Source organism: Aspergillus undulatus, assembly GCF_047715775.1.
Source record: "Aspergillus undulatus strain CBS 261.88 unplaced genomic scaffold BDV17scaffold_124, whole genome shotgun sequence".
NCBI lineage: Eukaryota > Fungi > Ascomycota > Eurotiomycetes > Eurotiales > Aspergillaceae > Aspergillus > Aspergillus undulatus.
This window is the reverse complement of record NW_027396728.1, coordinates 5,924-25,050: the sequence shown is the minus strand read 5'-3', so window position 1 is coordinate 25,050 and position 19,127 is coordinate 5,924. Positions and strand designations below refer to the sequence as shown.

General features: G+C 39.0%; 3 protein-coding genes across 3 annotated transcripts; 1 reads left to right on the top strand and 2 right to left on the bottom strand.

Annotated features, from left to right (window-relative positions):
* Positions 1–68: 68 nt before the first annotated feature.
* Positions 69–594, bottom strand: BDV17DRAFT_296786 (uncharacterized protein; the record flags this gene model as incomplete). Its single annotated transcript, XM_073763373.1, has 1 exon — positions 69–594. A coding segment is annotated over one exon (526 nt), but the record flags the coding sequence as incomplete, so codon positions are not given.
* A 1,455-nt stretch (positions 595–2,049) lies between these two features.
* On the top strand, positions 2,050–9,024 carry BDV17DRAFT_31224 (tetrafunctional fatty acid synthase subunit FAS1). Its single transcript, XM_073764367.1, has 3 exons — positions 2,050–2,052; positions 2,168–8,037; positions 8,100–9,024. Exons 2-3 carry the CDS (start codon positions 2,248–2,250, stop codon positions 8,565–8,567), a joined length of 6,258 nt encoding a protein of 2,085 aa, XP_073609820.1. The 5' UTR covers positions 2,050–2,052; positions 2,168–2,247; the 3' UTR covers positions 8,568–9,024.
* Positions 9,025–9,135: 111 nt separating this feature from the next.
* Positions 9,136–11,445, bottom strand: BDV17DRAFT_296784 (transcription factor IIF subunit TFG1; the record flags this gene model as incomplete). The annotated part of the gene is made up of 3 exons (XM_073763372.1): positions 9,136–9,705; positions 9,756–10,058; positions 10,120–11,445. The coding sequence occupies 3 exons, from the start codon at positions 11,443–11,445 to the stop codon at positions 9,136–9,138; spliced, it is 2,199 nt and encodes a 732-aa protein (XP_073609819.1).
* Positions 11,446–19,127: the final 7,682 nt, after the last annotated feature.

The following is a 19,127-nucleotide window of genomic DNA, read 5'->3' as shown; positions in this document are numbered from 1 at the left end:
AAAAAAAAAAAAAAAAGAGGGGGGGGGGGGGGGGGGGGGGGGGGTTATTGCAACGTAGAGCAACATACCTCCAACCAGATCTTTGATAGCTTTGTTCAAGGGGATATCTGACAGAGCCTTTTTCAGCTTCTGAGCCACTAGCGTTCTTACCACATCCAAAGCCGAGACAGGAGCATCCTCTACTGGCGCGGCTGGCCCAGAGCTAGGTGCTGGAGCAGCAGGGGCGGGGCCCGCAGCCACAGGGGCTGTCGGAGCTGCAGATGTTGCCGGTGCGCCCGCAGCTTCGGGTGTAGCCTCAGGCTCTTCTTCCACAGGATCGACGTCGTAATAGATCTCTTTGGCATCCTTGTTGTAACAGAGTATTTGGCGCTGCACGGAAGTGGCAGCATCATACGCTTCATATTTAGAAGCTAGCGTCCTTCTCGCCATTCCGCCCAAAGTATCCGCGGGTCCGATTTCCACAATGCGTTCCGTTCGTTTCTCTGCAAGCACGACATCTTGTGTCTCGATCCATCTTACTGGAGACGCAAACTGGTAGGCCAGAAGCTCTACCAGCAAGGTGTGAGCTAGCTCTTGTTCAATTTCGGGTCGCATTTTCTAAAGGAGATATCGACCGCACTATTCCGAGGAATTGACGCTTTATGATTGAGATCTTATTAGAAGTAGTAATAGCGGAATATCGGCCTTTATCTATGAGAACTGTTAGTAAAACAACAAATTCGAGCGCGAGCGGCGCGTTGGACTAGCTGCGCAGAACAAGCGCAAAATCAACTGCTTCAGGAACAGACATGGCACACTCACAATGCACTCGAGGAGATTCTGAATATCTCACAACATGGAAACGGCAATTGTGAGGGGGGGTTTCGGAGATGCGGGCGGGATGTGATATAAGAATCGTCCAAGAAGATGCAGTGAATTAAAGATGAAATAGCGTACAAGTTGAACAGGAATGAAAAAATAAAAAAAAAGGTTGATGGTGTGTGAATTGAAGGAAGAAAGTGCAAGAGAAGAGTACGCAGAGGGAGGACAACGGCCAAATGGGGATCAGAAGCTGTTGCAATAACAACTGCCTGGCAAGCTTTTGATGAGTGTTGTTGGGGCGAGAGCGTCCTCAGATTATAATTTCGATGGCTCGGGTCCGGGAAATTCGAGACTAGAGGTGACTCGGGCCAGCTGGGCTTGACTCGGTGGATGGTTGAGAGTTGTAATTTTTCCTGCTTGTTCCTTAGCTGTTTCCTTAGCTGCCATCCGAATGCGGCTAGCTGTGTATTCTCAATACACTGAAGAACCTTTGGCCCTCGCACTGGCAGGCTCGCAGTCTCAGCCGGAGTGGAATTGTTCAGCTCAACTTGCGCAGCAGATCTCCGGTCGAATGGAGGGCCTATTCCACTAATCTGATGGTGATGTCCCATCTGGGAGGGGCCTGAGCTGGGGAATTAACTTTGCCGTTTCGACCTGCGCGACCTCGGGAGCATTCTCCTACCAGTGCTCAGATACAGTGAAGATTTACATGCCTCTTTATATCACCATTGATTTTCTATTCAAAAAAGTCCTGAGAGACGGGTGATTCAATCCAACCTTCTTCCTTCTATTCAGCTGTGTCTACAATTCATAGTACTAAGTCCTTAGATGAAGTATATAGTGTACTGTCACGGCATTACCATCAAACGGTCCAGCCCAACCGTTTTCTCGCCTTTGGGGCAGATCCACGATCCACCATACCCAATTAAGAGATTTCTTGTTCAACCAGTGCAAACCCACGGGATTTCTGCTCCGTCTGACTGGTTCAACATTACAAAACTTTATATGGACGGCCAGGCACTTGCAGCTGCTCGGCACGTCTTGGTCGGTTCCCCGATATTTTTTTTCCTCTGCTGGGAGTCAGCTTCGAAGTCGTGTCTCCAAAGCCCCGGGCCTTCTTCTATCTCTTCCTTCCTCGTGCCCGTTTTTCACTCTTCTGCTTAGACCTTTCTTCTTTGTATTTTCGTTGGATCTTTCCCCCGCTCCCTACAGAACGACCTCTTCAGTCCGAATAATTACTCTTAATAATAGGTATTGTTTCTTGTTCGTTACTTTTGAGTCTACCCCGCCACTTGTTTCGATGCCACATTGTCTGGCAATAATGACACTCCAATCGTGATAATTGCCATGTGCTAACAGAAGGTAGCTTCTTTTAGTTTGCCCGTTTCTGGTTGGATCTGAATTGCCGCAACAACAAAAGCACAGTCTCAAACACAAAACGGCAAGATGTATGGAACATCGACGGGTCCTCAGACCGGCATCAATACACCTCGCTCGTCGCAGTCATTGAGGCCCCTTAACTTAGCCCATGGATCGCTTGAATTCTCCTTTCTTGTGCCAACATCTCTTCACTTCCACGCCTCGCAGCTGAAAGACACCTTTACGGCGTCACTCCCAGAGCCTACAGACGAACTTGCCCAGGACGATGAACCTTCTTCGGTAGCAGAGCTCGTGGCTCGCTACATCGGCCATGTAGCTAACGAGGTCGAGGAGGGTGAGGATGGCGCACACGGCACGAACCAGGACGTGCTCAAAATAGTCCTCAACGAATTCGAGCGTGCTTTTATGCGCGGAAACGATGTCCATGCTGTCGCCGCCACTCTTCCTGGAATAACAGCCAAGAAAGTTCTGGTTGTTGAGACTTACTATGCTGGGCGAGCAGCTGCCGGCAGGCCGACCAAGCCCTACGATTCTGCGCTCTTCAGGGCCGCTTCGGATGACAAGGCGAGTCTTTACTCCGTCTTTGGAGGGCAAGGGAACATTGAGGAATACTTTGATGAATTGAGAGAAGTTTACAATACCTATTCATCCTTTGTGGATGACCTCATATCCTCATCAGCGGAGCTCCTGCAGTCTCTTTCTCGTGAGCCAGATGCCAGCAAACTTTATCCGAAAGGCCTCAATGTCATGCAATGGCTCCAAGAGCCGGACACTCAGCCAGACGTTGACTATCTCGTATCTGCGCCGGTGAGTTTACCGTTGATTGGATTAGTCCAATTGGCACATTTCGCGGTCACCTGCAAAGTACTTGGTAAGGAGCCAGGTGAAATTCTCGAGCGGTTCAGCGGAACCACAGGTCATTCCCAGGGCATCGTTACCGCTGCTGCCATTGCTTCAGCGACTACCTGGGAGAGCTTCCAGAAGGCAGCCGCAAACGCGTTGACCATGCTCTTTTGGATCGGTCTGCGTAGTCAGCAAGCTTACCCTCGAACATCCATCGCTCCATCCGTGCTACAGGATTCAGTTGAGAATGGTGAAGGGACTCCAACACCTATGCTCTCAATTCGTGACCTGCCGAGAGCTGCCGTCCAAGAGCACATCGACATGACCAACCAGCATCTTCCGGAGGATCGCCACATCTCGATTTCACTAGTCAACAGCGCGCGCAATTTTGTCGTTACTGGCCCCCCGCTTTCACTCTACGGTCTCAACCTTCGTCTACGAAAGGTCAAATCACCCACAGGTCTGGATCAAAATCGAGTACCGTTCACCCAGCGCAAAGTACGCTTCGTCAACCGATTCCTTCCAATCACGGCTCCTTTCCATAGCCAATATCTATACTCGGCCTTTGACCGTATCATGGAGGACCTGGAGGAGATGGAGATTGCGCCGAAATCGCTCTCAATTCCAGTTTATGGCACCAAGACTGGAGAAGATCTGAGAGAGATTAGTGATGCAAATGTTGTTCCTGCGCTGGTCCGAATGATTACCCATGATACCGTCAACTGGGAGCAGGCAACTGGGTTCCCAGGAGCTACCCACATCATTGACTTTGGCCCCGGAGGCATCTCAGGTCTCGGTGTCCTCACAAATCGCAATAAGGACGGCACGGGTGTTCGTGTGATACTCGCGGGAGCTATGGATGGTACCAACGCCGAAGTTGGCTATAAGCCGGAGCTCTTCGACCGTGATGAACATTCAGTCAATTACGCCATTGACTGGGTGAAGGAATATGGTCCTCGCCTGATGAAGAATGCTACTGGACAAACTTTCGTTGACACGAAGATGAGCCGACTTTTGGGTATCCCGCCGATTATGGTGGCTGGAATGACCCCGACCACCGTTCCATGGGACTTTGTTGCTGCAACGATGAATGCGGGTTACCATATCGAACTTGCTGGTGGTGGCTACTATAACGCCAAAACCATGACAGAGGCCATCACCAAAATCGAGAAAGCAATCCCTCCAGGCCGCGGAATCACTGTCAACCTGATTTACGTGAACCCACGTGCTATGGGTTGGCAGATTCCACTCATTGGCAAGCTCAGGGCCGATGGCGTGCCGATTGAAGGTCTCACAATTGGTGCCGGTGTCCCCTCTATCGAGGTGGCCAATGAGTACATCGAAACTCTTGGTATCAAGCACATCGCCTTCAAGCCAGGCTCCGTGGATGCCATTCAGCAGGTCATCAACATCGCGAAGGCGAACCCCAAGTTCCCTGTTATTCTGCAGTGGACTGGCGGCCGCGGCGGTGGACACCACTCTTTCGAGGACTTCCATCAGCCAATTTTGCAGATGTATAGCCGTATCAGACGATATGAAAATATCATTCTCGTTGCCGGTAGCGGCTTTGGTGGTTCAGAAGATACTTATCCTTATCTTTCCGGCAACTGGTCATCCCGCTTTGGTTACCCCCCGATGCCATTCGATGGATGTCTGTTTGGTAGCCGTATGATGATCGCCAACGAAGCACACACCTCCAAGAACGCCAAGCAGGCGATTGCGGACGCTCCTGGTCTTGACGACCAGGACTGGGAGAACACTTATAAAGGCGCGGCTGGAGGAGTAGTCACTGTTCTCTCGGAGATGGGAGAACCAATCCACAAGTTGGCTACTCGCGGTGTGTTGTTCTGGCACGAAATGGACCAGAAGATCTTCAAATTGGACAAGGCGAAGCGTGTGCCGGAGCTCAAAAAGCAGAGGAACTACATCATCAAGAAGCTCAACGATGACTTCCAGAAGGTTTGGTTTGGCCGCAACTCCGCTGGCGAAACGGTTGACTTGGAAGACATGACGTACGCAGAAGTTGTGCACCGGATGGTCGACCTCATGTACGTCAAGCACGAAAGCAGATGGATAGACGACTCCCTGAAGAAGCTGACGGGCGACTTCATTCGTCGGGTCGAGGAACGTTTTACCACTGTTGAAGGGCGCACATCACTCCTTCAGAACTACTCAGAACTCAACGTTCCTTATCCCGCTGTCGACAATATCCTTGCCGCTTATCCCGAGGCGGCGGCCCAGCTCATCAACGCCCAAGATGTTCAGCACTTTCTTCTACTTTGCCAACGTCGTGGGCAGAAACCCGTCCCATTTGTTCCTTCCTTGGATGAGAATTTCGAATACTGGTTCAAGAAGGACTCGCTCTGGCAGAGCGAGGATTTGGAGGCAGTCGTAGGCCAAGATGTCGAAAGGACCTGTATTCTGCAAGGTCCGATGGCCGCCAAGTTTTCGACCGTCATTGACGAACCTGTCGGCGACATTCTCAACTCTGTTCATCAAGGACACATCGACAGTCTTGTCAAGGATGTGTACCATGGCGATGAGAAGACCATTCCGGTCACTGAATACTTTGGGGGACGATTGATTGAGGCTCAGGAAGAAACTGAAATCGACGGCCTCACGATTGCTGAAGATACAAACAAAATCAGCTACCGGTTGTCCTCCTCTGCGGCGGATCTTCCTGAGCCCAATCGCTGGTGCCGTCTTCTGGCAGGTCGTTCATATTCGTGGAGACACGCTCTGTTTTCGGCAGATGTCTTCGTGCAGGGTCACCGCTTCCAGACAAACCCTATGAAACGAATCATCTCGCCGACCCCGGGGATGTACGTGGAGATTATATACCCCGATGATCCTACCAAGACCGCAATCAGCGTTCGGGAGCCCTACCAATCAGGTAAACTCGTCAAGACAGTAGATATCAAGTTCAATGAGAAGAGTCAAATCAGTCTTACACTGTATGAGGGACGGACCGCTGAGAATGGTGTGGTTCCTCTGACTTTCCTATTCACTTACCATCCTGATGCTGGGTATGCGCCGATCAGAGAGGTTATGGACAGCCGCAACGATCGCATCAAAGAGTTCTACTACCGTATCTGGTTTGGAAACAAGGATGTGCCGTTCGAGACGCCAACGACGGCGACTTTCAGCGGAGGCCGTGAAACCATCACGTCGCAGGCTGTGGCTGATTTTGTGCATGCCGTGGGTAACACCGGAGAGGCTTTCGTCGAACGTCCCGGTAAAGAAGTTTTTGCTCCCATGGACTTCGCTATTGTGGCCGGATGGAAGGCCATTACCAAGCCAATCTTCCCTCGCGCCATCGATGGTGACTTGTTGAAACTTGTGCATCTGTCCAATGGGTTCAAGATGGTCCCGGGTGCTCAGCCGCTCAAGGTCGGTGATGTCCTAGACACCGCTGCGCAAATCAACTCAATCATCAACGAAGATTCCGGAAAGATTGTTGAAGTCTGCGGTACAATCAAGAGGGATGGCAAACCTATCATGCATGTTACCAGTCAGTTCCTGTACCGTGGAGTCTACACGGACTTTGAGAACACCTTCCAGCGCAAGGATGAAGTCCCAATGCAGGTTCATCTTGCGTCCAGCCGGGACGTAGCCATTCTGCGATCCAAAGAGTGGTTCCGTCTTGATATGGATGATGTGGAGCTATTGGGTCAAACCCTGACGTTCCGTCTTCAGAGTCTCATCCGGTTCAAGAACAAGAGTGTTTTCAGCCAAGTCCAGACAATGGGCCAGGTTCTTCTCGAGCTTCCTACCAAAGAAGTCATCCAAGTCGCATCTGTCGACTATGAAGCCGGTACTTCTCATGGCAACCCGGTGATTGACTATCTTCAGCGGAACGGAACCTCTATTGAGCAGCCTGTCTACTTCGAGAACCCTATTCCCCTCAGCGGAAAAACGCCATTGGTCCTCCGTGCTCCCGCGTCAAACGAAACCTATGCTAGGGTGTCCGGTGACTACAACCCCATCCATGTCTCAAGAGTGTTCTCTAGCTACGCAAACCTGCCCGGTACCATTACTCATGGAATGTACACAAGCGCTGCTGTCCGAAGTCTTGTTGAAACCTGGGCCGCCGAAAACAACATCGGCCGTGTCCGGGGCTTCCACGTGTCCCTTGTTGACATGGTCCTTCCCAACGACCTGATTACTGTTAGACTGCAACATGTCGGTATGATTGCCGGTCGTAAGATTATAAAGGTTGAGGCCAGCAACAAGGAGACGGAGGACAAGGTTCTCTTAGGTGAAGCTGAGGTTGAGCAACCGGTCACCGCCTATGTTTTCACTGGTCAAGGATCCCAGGAGCAAGGAATGGGTATGGAGCTATATGGTACCAGCCTCGTTGCCAAGGAAGTCTGGGACCGGGCAGACCGTCATTTCATTGAGAACTACGGTTTGTCAATCATTGACATTGTCAAGAATAATCCGAAGGAGCTCACTGTCTACTTTGGTGGACCGCGTGGCAAAGCCATCCGTCAGAACTACATGTCCATGACTTTTGAGACGGTCAACGCTGACGGATCTATCAAGTCCGAGAAAATTTTCAAGGAAATAGATGAGAACACAGCGTCTTACACATACCGCTCTCCGACGGGCCTCCTCTCCGCAACGCAGTTCACGCAGCCGGCTTTGACCCTGATGGAGAAAGCAAGTTTCGAGGACATGCGTTCGAAGGGTCTTGTCCAGAGAGACAGCAGCTTTGCCGGTCATTCCCTGGGAGAATACTCAGCTCTGGCTGCTCTTGCTGATGTTATGCCCATTGAAAGCCTGGTTTCAGTTGTCTTCTATCGCGGCTTAACGATGCAGGTTGCTGTGGAGCGAGACGAACAAGGTCGCTCCAACTACTCCATGTGCGCTGTAAACCCCAGCCGGATCTCTAAGACTTTCAATGAGCAAGCCCTTCAGTATGTTGTTGGAAACATCTCCGAGCAAACTGGCTGGCTATTGGAAATTGTCAATTACAATGTCGCCAACATGCAATATGTCGCGGCTGGTGATGTAAGTTTCCATTTCTTTTACTCTGTTCCTCCGGAAGTTTATATCATTCTAACATTCTATAGCTTCGTGCGCTTGACTGTCTTACGAACTTGCTCAACTACCTTAAGGCGCAGAACATCGACATCCCGGCTCTCATGCAGAGCATGTCTCTGGAAGATGTTAAGGCTCATCTTGTCAACATCATCCACGAGTGTGTGAAGCAAACGGAGGCGAAGCCCAAGCCGATCAGTCTCGAGCGTGGGTTCGCTACCATCCCTCTCAAGGGAATTGATGTGCCCTTCCACAGTACCTTCCTTCGCTCCGGTGTGAAGCCATTCCGATCCTTCTTGCTCAAGAAGATCAACAAGACCACCATTGATCCAAGCAAACTCATTGGGAAATACATTCCCAATGTGACAGCCCGGCCTTTCGAAATCACCAAGGGATATTTCGAAGATGTTTATCGGCTAACGAATTCTCCCAGAATTGCCCATATCTTGGCGAACTGGGACAAATATGAAGAGGGGAACGAGGACACATCTCGTACCTGAGTACCGGCATGGCTTAAATAGAAAACTCGTCTGATTCATGTATCTGTCTGTTTCTAATATGCTCAGTTTTTGGCGCCGGGACTTAGTTGTGGTTGTTCATTGTCTTATAGGCCCGTATGTTTTGTTCGTTGTTCAAGGTAGCATTTATGGTCGAAGCGATATCTATAGAGTTGAATGTATTCAACGGCATGCATGATTCTTCATTTTTACCTACTGTAGTCGCATGACGATCTAGTGGACGTCTTGATTTACTGCACGCCTATACCAAATGGATCTCAAGTAGGCGTCCGAGATACCGCAAAGCACTAGTTCCTATGGACTAGTTAACAACTTCAAGTCACCAATATTACGCGCAGCATAACAGAATTCAATCCACTACAACGCGCAGCAGCAGCAGGATGTATACGGACAAATACTTCTACAATTCGAAACTTCACTCAAACTTCTAGGATAGATCGATCGCAAATGGCTTAACTGTTTGTTCCGAATCTTCGAGCAGGTAGACGTATTGGCCATTATTCCAAATCTATAACACCAACGTGCAATCAACCAACCTTGGGACGCAGAATTAGGTTTCTCTCCACGGACCCGGTCTCAGCAGGCGGTCCTCTTTCCCGTAAACGCCAACGTCTCTGACTATTGCAATAAACTTTCTATGGTTCTCTTTTGAATTGCCGATCCGAGGCCGGAATATCTTGAGTAGGTCAGTACTTAGGATACCGCTTGGAGGAATCGCAGCACGAATTTCAGTAGGGCTAGGAAAGCCTTGGGCAGTAGATGTAGACGGTCCAGGGGTCGAGACGCAAGTCTGGCCTGTTACAGCAGAACCTAAGACGTTAACTCCTTGCCCTGCGCGGTAAAATAGAGTATAAGGATTTTCGGGGGCGAGCAACATGCCTCTTAAGGATTCCGGGCTGCTAGCCCGACTTCCAGCGAGTTGCCTACCGGCCACAGAGGCTGGACTACCGGCTCTCGACCTTTGTGGCGTCTCTCCCTGGGAGGTCATTGAAGGTGGATTGAGTTTCAGCTTCTTGGACTTTCCCGTCTCGCTTATATCGCCACCAGACCCCACGGCGCCGTCAACGTCACTCGCAGAACCTCCAGCAGGGGGAATATTTCGCACGCGCTTCTTGTTAGCCTAAAGATGGTAAGTAGCTGAGCATTCTTGGAGTTGGGAATAATGCAAACCGTCATAGAGGATGCAACAGGCGACATAGAGCGAGAACCCGGCTGAGTTGGAGTCTGCGAGGACGGAAACTTATTTTTGCCCTTCTTACGAGACGTGTCTGTGCCACTCGCGTCTGATACATTAGGAGATCCGAAGCGCTTCCGCGACGCACCAACTGTGAGCTTCTTAGACGGATCAGCGGTTTTTGGGCGACCTGATGGAGTAGTGTTGCCTTTTGATGAAGTCGCAGAATCCTTCTTGTTCTGTTCTTCTTCGGTCTTGCGCTCTTCTTTATTGTTCTCTTCATCAGTCTCGTCTGAACTCTGCAAGACCAGGATTAGACAGAGCTTTTCATATTGTTGCGGAAAACAATGGTCGTCATACCTCCTCGTCTGTGTAAGGATTGACATCGGAGCCACTGCTGTAGTCAAAATTCTTCTCCCTTTTCTGGAGAGCTTTCCGGACTTTCTTTCCAAGTACCCGCCGAGCTTCTCTTTCCTTCTTTTCTCTTAATTCCTCTTCTTCGTACTCTTTTTCATCTTTTAAGTCGAAAACATTTGCTTTGAGTTGGTCCTGTTTTATTCGTTTCTCTGCCGCTTTCGCGTCTTCATCCTCGTTGAATAAATCATCGTGCTCTTCATCATCCGCAAATCGGTCTTCTTCGAAGTCCATGTCGTCTGCCTCTAGGCCTTCAACAGCTGGAGTACCTTGTTTCCCTGCGTAAACTTTCCTTTGCTTTGCGTAGCTCGCTAGCTTTTTTCGCTGATCATCATCTTGTTGCTTTTCCATAAACCACCTAGGGTCTTTGGTCTTCCTGGACAAGAACTTCTCCACCTCTTCAATGGTCAACGTCTTGAATGGATTTTTGGCATTGAACCTGTACCATTTCTCCACAGGTATCATCATCATCTTTCCCGTGCTCTCGAGGATGAACACAGCGTGTGTCTCTGACAACGCAGCTTCATAATTTCCAACCCAAATATTCTTGCTATCAAAATCCTCGAAGTGCCAAGGCAATGCCTCCTCATATTTGATCCGGGTTCTGGCGATCTCTTCTGGTGTCATGTCTGTTCTAGAAACCTGCTGTGTTTTTTGCTTGGGCACGTTTGTCCGCTTTGGAGCAGATCCGATGCTCGGTGCTATCTGAGAAAGATTGTCCGCTCGTTCTTTTTCGCGCGCCAGTTTCCTAGCTTCCATCTCTTCACGCTCAGTATCATCGACCTGGTTGCTTGCTTCGGATGATAGCCTTTTCCCAGACTGCCCTTTATCCGCATTCAGCTCGTGTAACCGTGTCCGAGGATCTCGGCGTTGAAGCCTGATCGGCCTAGTGAATTGGGCTTCATCGCGAGGATCTATAGCCCTTTTCGAAGCAAATCTTGCGATATGATGCTTTAATCCCTCCCTGATGGCTCGCTTTGTGGTCACAAGAGGATAGTCAACATAAGTCTGTGAGAGGAGTGGGCCACTGAATCCATTCGCAGCATAGGCACTCTTCGCTGGGGGGGCTTTCGACTTTTCAGTATGCGCAATAGAAGGTGCCGGTCGAGTGGGCACGGATCTGATCGCTTGTGCATTTCCTGTAGAGACTTTCGCCGCAGTCTTCTTTTTTGGACGGACGAGCGGATCAGCAACTTTGGGTCTTCGGAGACGCATAGGTGGAGCGCCAGATGACCCCATTGGAGTGGTACCGGTCGTGGGAGTTGTCGTCATGATGGCTGCTCTGAATATGTCCCCAAGATGCGGGAGCGAACGTGTTCAAGGAGACCCTGGTCTCTGAGGTTGATCTTGATCTATTAAAAGATATTTGAGGTGACTTTAGATCAGTTCAGGGAGTATGGGTGAATTTGCTGTCCCTAGGAATCTGGATGATCAGATGTGAATTAATGAAAATGAACAAGGCGCAGGTGCCCAGGTGGTAGGCCTCCCATTCCGTGATCGGCTAGCAGCTATGTCAGTGCTGATGTAAGCTACGAAGTGGCCAGTCAGGAATCGTAGACTGAGTACGTACTGTGGAGACTGCTCCGCCCCTTCTGTTTTGGGAAGCGGTATAGACATCAATTCTATTAACCTACTAGATAGCCTCTCTATTATTATTCTGATTATCAAGTTAGCTTATAATATCTGTTATTAATTATTAATAGGAACTAGATTATTACTTTACTTTGATATAATTACTAGGATCCTAAACAAGATTCTCTAACCTTATTAATTAATTACTTATTGTCGGAAGGTGGACTTGTTATAAGATATATATCTGAATTAATAATTCCTTAATACGGATAGTATCATAGTATCAGATATAGACTTGATATAAGAAATATATATCTAAATTAACTATTCCTTAATAGGGATGGTGTAAGGGGACGTAAATAGATGGATCTTCCTATCTAAACGTGCCGTATGTACAAGAAGGAATCGCTGAAGGAGAGAACAGATCAAGAGGTACAGAACAGAAGAACAGAAGATAGAGGGGCAGGAACCACGTGACTATAGCCGCGTAAGCTACGCGGTGCATGTTATGGGATCAACCCATAACAGATGGTGTCTGTTACACGCAGGCCTCTGAAGAGATGTATTGGTCATATTTTAGTTATATGGCTTGGACTCCTACTTGTTCGACGGATGACTTATTAGTTGAATTAACAACTTCCTCTTCAGAATCAATGAACCGCCTACGGCATGTAATAGTGTCTACACGCTATCAGCGTGGATCATCAAATCTGAGGAGGAAGTTATTGTATTCAATTAAGAGTGGTCTTCGAATGAGTAAAGTCCGTAGAATAACATAACTAAGAGCTAACTAATATACTTCCTTGTAGACCTGCGTGCAATAGGTGCTGTAAACAAAAGAAAAGATATCATCCTTGATAAAGGAAACAGGTTAAAGGATGATAGTAACAGGAATAATAGCTTTGTTAAACCTTGTTAATAATATAATAAAAGAAACTAGTTTATCCTTCCTTATCTATACTAATATTATCTCTTCCTTCCTCGAATACCTTGATAGTGTAAGGGGGCAATATGTAGCGAATTGGGACCCGACAGGCCTATATGAAAGTGGATAAGTTGATGCTATTCAGAGACCGCCGGCGGCGGGAGCTAACTACCTAATGCTGACTAAGAACTGAGTCATCAGGGATGACCGATATAGCGAACTGTGCACAGCTGCGTGACACAATATGTTTGTGCTAAACTATACCGCGCCGTATGTACATGAAGGGTTCGTTGAAGGAGGAAAAGATAGGTAGTCATGCTTGTGTGGAAGAAGTAGGAGATAAGCGAGCGTGGGTCTTTGTACAAGGTCACATGATAACCGAGTAATAACTAAAGAGGTACCTTGTACAAGGAACCTATAATAGATAGCTTGTTAAATATATAATTTGATTTCATGAGATAGATATAGTTCTATCTTAAAGGGGTTAGACCTAAAGAAAAAGCAGGATTACTAATTAAAATATAAATAATCACGGGTAATATACCTTGATAATAATAATACCTTGATATCAGGCCATGCGTGTAATAAATAGGGACTAAGATAAGATATTAATATCTTTATTAAGGTAAAAAATAGAATATTTAAAATAAAATAAGGCAAGGTAATATTAAGGTTATAATAAATATATATTTAATTATTTTTATTTTCCTTATTAAATAGATATACTTTATTATATTCCTTTATTAATTCTTTAGATCTAGCTAGATTATTAATATAAACTTATTTATTATTATTAGTTAAGTATCTATACTAATAAACCAGGTACTCAAGAATAGGTTTTCAGGTTTAATTATAGTATTAAGTATAATAATTAAAAAGCTAGTTAACCTCTTATCTATTATTTTTATTAGAATAGTATTTATTAATAATATATTTAAAGTTAATATAGTTATATTAATAAAAGTTAGAATTATTTAATAAAGCAGGTTCTAGTTAAATAATTAAGATAATTAGATAAATTTACTATATAAAGAGTAGTTTACCTAGTTAGTATACTAAATAACTAATTCTCTTAATAACAGGAAAGGGTCTAGTATATTACTTCAAGAATTTAAAAGAGAAGCCAGGCAGAATTATTAAATAATAGCTATAATATAAATATAAATAAACTTAGTTATAAATATTAAATTTAACTAATTTATACTTATAGTTATAAATAATCTTTATTTATATTATAGAATATTTTAATACTTTATCTATATTAAACTATATAATAAAATCTTATTTAAATATAAAAATATGTCTTAATATATCCTAAGGTATATAGAGGTTAATTTTAAATAATAATTTATATAATATTTCTTGTATAGTTATACTCTTTAATCTATTAATTATTAATATAATAGATAATATCTGAGCTAACCAGGTAATACCTTGTATAATTATATATTAAAATATAATTTTTGCTATTATAATTATATATTTGATTTGCCTGTTAGATTAAGGATAAAATACTATAATAAAATATTATTTATAATATAAGGTATAAAATATTCCTTGCTAAAATTTAAATATAAATTTTTAATTTTAATCTAATATAAATCTTCTGGGTAAACCTTAGTTATATAATATTATATATTAAGCTAGGGTAAAATCTTATTATTTAGTAATTTAAGTATTTTTCCCTGGTATTAAACTTACTTATTTTATAAATTTATTAATAATAACAAGTAATATATCAAAAGTATTAATATTAAAATTATTTAATAAGGAATAATTAATTATATTATTTATAAGGTTAAAGTAGTTCTTCAGGAGAGTTAATACAAAATCTATAAAAATAAAATTAAATAATATAAGGTAAGGTATAATTAGCTAAAGCTAGTTATATAATTAATAATAATATATTTAGTTTTCTAAATATATTAGATACTTCAGGATATATTTATATAATAAATATTAAATATAATATAATAAGATATCCTTTATATATTTAAAGTATTTATTAATACCTTAGTAATTAGAGTTATCATGAATTATTTTAAAAAACTTATATATAAAACAAGGTAAGTATAGCCAGGGATCTAAAATAAGGTTTATTTTACTAGTATTTAAATAAATAATAGCTTTATAACACGTGAGGTAGAGTAAACTATTTTATAAAATATAAAATAAATTAATATTAGGATTATTCTAAAGAATTTATAGGATTATAAAAATATAATAATTTTTAGAATATTTAAATTAAATATATTTCTTAAATTTATTTAAAAATTTAATACTTGAGATAATACCTTGGTTATTTATAAAAATAATTATAGTATAAGCTTATAATTTATCAAGATTAAATATAGAGAGGTTAACTATTCTACCCTTGCAGGGTAAATATAATAAAATATCAGGAATAATATTATCCTTATCTAGTTTATAATAAAAATTAATATAGAATTATTAAATAAATTAACTTACTTTAACCAGGTATAGGTTTATTTTCTTGAAAATAATAATATTAAATAAAATCTATTTAATAATATTATAAGTTAATAAATAATTAGTATAGATAATAATACTATTCTTAGCTATTTTAATAAGATAATAAATCTTTTATAATAATTAAATTAAATATAAGATTTCTATTTTAATTAGCTAGTAGGCTTTCTCTAATTTAGTTAGAAAGTAATTTAGAAATATAATAGATTATATTTATATTTAAAATAATAATATAGAATAGTCTTTATAACTCTAGTTATTAGATATATCCAGGTAATAAATAATAATATTATAACCTAGGATTAATATATCAAGGTTAATATAGAGTATATATTTAGGATTAAAGTATATAAAGAAATTTAGTTTTTAAAATTTAGACTAGATATTATTAAATAAAATAATTTTTTCTAGGATAAGCTTAATTAAATAAATAATTTTTATATAATCTTTATAAGTTTATCCCTTAAATAGGGTACTTTTTAATAATATAGTCTTATAATCTTAAAAAGGCTAAACCTATTTAGTATAGTTCTTAATTTTTAAATAAAACTAGCTAGTTAAACTAGTATAGTACTCAAGATCTTTAAGTATTTCAGGGAAGTAGAATACAAGGATAACCTTAAATTTTTTAATAAATATAATTAAACCTAGTAAGTTAATTTTTTAGCCTAGTAACTAGACTAATAGAAATCCTAGGAAAGTTTTTAATAATTTAATTTTAATATTAAAGTCTTAGAGCTTTAACAAAATTATAGCTAGATATTTAAAATAATTATTTAATATATAAAATATAATAATTATATTATTAATATAAATATAATAAAAGGATCTAAAATTATATAAATAAATATTTATCTAGTATTATATAAAAAGGACTAAATTAATAAACCTTATAATTATTATATTAAAGACTTCCTGTCTTCTATAATTAATTATAATAAGCTAATTTTAATAATTATATTAAATTAGTTATTAATAAAAGAACTTAGCTATATTAATAATAAAGATATAGCTATAATTATAAATAAATATTATTATTTTTTACTATATAAATATAGGATAATAATCAGGGATTATCTCCTTATTTATTTTATATAAATTAATAATAATATATTTTTTATTAACTATTTTTTACTATTTTAGGTCAAAAACCAGGTAATAAATTATAAAAATAAGAAAATTAATAAAAATATAATTAATTATTATTTTAAACTTTCTAGTATTAACAAGAGGGTCTAAGGTCTTGTTAATTAAGGTTTAACCTTACTTAAATTAATAATAAATATAGGGTTACAAGATATATTATTCCTAGCTTTCCTTAAGGAGTATCTTTATCTATTATTCTTTAAGAATATTAATAATACCTATATTTAATTTATTAGCCTAGATATTAAAGGATTTAATAATATCTTAATATTAGTTAATAATATTATAATTACTTCTATAATAAATAATAATATTATTAGATAATATAATAACCTTATCTAATAAGATATTATACTTAGATAATAATTCTAATAATTTAATATATTTAGAGCTTTCTATCTATTTCTTAGTTAATTTTTTAATAATATAATAGGCCTGCTCTATTTAGTATTTAATATATTAATAATATAATTTTAGAGGGCTTTTATCAAGGCTTTATTAAAATATAAGAATATTTTTATAAGCAAGTATAATAATATTAATTCTTATATAATAAATAATAATATAATTTAAATCTAATAATATACCTAAACAGGTATATCTAGTAATAATAATATTATTAGATATTTTATTAATAGCTTGAATAAATAATAGCTCGCTATTAACAAGGTATATATAAATAGTAATCTTGCTATTAAGTTAGTTAAACAAGGTAATTAAGGATAATTTAAAAATAAAATTTAATTTATTTAATAAAAATTTCCTTACCTTGACCAGAATATAGCCTATAAAATAAGCAGGTAGAAGATAAGATTATTATATATAAATTAATATTTTAATAATTTAATAGGGTTTAGTCTAATAGTAAATAAAAAAGGTTAAATTTTAATATAATTAAATAATACTAATTTCTCTACTATAATTAAAAATAATTTTATAGTAATTTAGTATCTCTATACCAAGTAATAGCTTAGTATTAATCTTATTAATAATATAAATTATAACTATAAGCCTTGCGAAGGTTAATTAAATAGTATTATTAATAATTATAGGAAAATAAACTAGGAATATAATATAAATATTAAAATTATATATTAAACTAATACCTTTAATATAAATTAAATAAGCTACTTTATTAATTATTACCCCAGGGATTAACCAAAAGAAACTAGTATTATTAATTAACTAAGAATATCTTATATTAAGGTAGATTTCTTTATAAGATTTAGTTATATTTAACCTAATTATAATAGTAGTACTTTTCCAAGTATATAATAATAATATATCAAGTTATTAAATTCTCAGGTTTAACAATATAAGCTTCTGATAATAGGGTAATAGATAAAACTTAATATATAATAATATTAATATTAATCTTGCTGGGGCATAAAGTTCTCAGGTATTTATATAATAAATTATTTAATATAAAACTCACGTTATAGTTTAAATAAATAATAATAATCTCAATAATATTATTAATAATATTCCTAGTATTATTTACTATTAAAAAAGGCTCTATATCTTGATATTTAGTCTTGAAAGCCTTAAAATAGCTATAGAACATGTTTTCTTGCTCCTTAATATTACTAAAGTCTTGATCTTTAATTATACCCTTGATAGGAGGTTTACTAGTATAGTAAGTATTAATAATATTAGTATTATAATACTTAGTAAAGGGCTTAATAGGCTAAATATTTAGGTTAAATAATATTTTAATAGATAGCTTTATACTAAAGCTAAGCTTAAGATTAAAACTATTTAGTAATAAAAGCTTTAGTATCAGGCCTCTAGTTCTAATATTATTAATTATCCTAGGTATACCTACTCACAGGGGGCTTATTATATAAAAACCTTAAAGAAATATTTATATTTAAGTTTAATTATATTGGAAATTACTTATAAAGTTATTATAACTATTATAGCCTGAAAAGTCTCTGATACCTATACTAGGCTTAGTTTAGTAAATAAGGCAGTAGTTAGTAATATAGTAAATATATTAGGCTATAGGGAGGCCTGGAGTAACTATATAGCTAATAACTAGGATAATTAACTTATTATTAATAACTATTATTTTAAGGACCTTGGTAGCAATTCTAGTTTAAATTTATAGGTTTAGGATTATTATTACTAGTACTAGAAAGGGTAAAATAGGTATTTTACTAATTATTAAATTTTATAGAGATATTTTACTAAAGATATTACTATCCTTTAAGATTTTCAAGGAACTAAGCTATTATAATATTAGTAATTAATTTAGGGATATTATATTAAAAGTATAAATTAAGTTAATTCTAGATTATATTTATTAGTTAAAGGAGCTAGTAATCTTAGTAGTATAATAATAATATATAATATCTTTAGTAAATATCTAGGGAGATTTGCTATTCTAAATATCTTTATAAATATAGAATAAACAGGTAAGTTTCTACAGGGTTATTTATAGGCTAGATTTAAAATATTTAAGAAAGAATTTAAGCTAGTTTTTTTGATTTTAGTAAGTTAAAAAGTAATATAATATAATATAAATAAATTTAGATATTAGCTTGGACTATATTTTTTCCTTTATAATTAATAATATTATATATCTAATTAATAAAGATATTTATGTCCTTATAATATATAGTATTATTAATCTATTTTATAGTAATATTATTTAATATATCAGGCTAGAAATATCTAATCTCTTCTATTTTTTATATTCTAGTATAATTATTATTATTAATAATAGGAAAGGGAATAGCTATAGTCTATAGAGTATTACCAGGATCCGAAGGATTAGGACTAGTATAGTAACAAGAGTAAGAATAATAATCCAGGTATT

Excerpts from the sequence above, each read along its gene's own strand:
- BDV17DRAFT_31224 (XM_073764367.1), top strand. The coding sequence starts at position 2,248 with ATGTATGGAACATCGACGGGTCCTCAGACCGGCATCAATACACCTCGC. Across the intron at positions 8,038-8,099 it reads AATATGTCGCGGCTGGTGAT|CTTCGTGCGCTTGACTGTCT; the intron begins GTAAGTTTCCAT and ends AACATTCTATAG.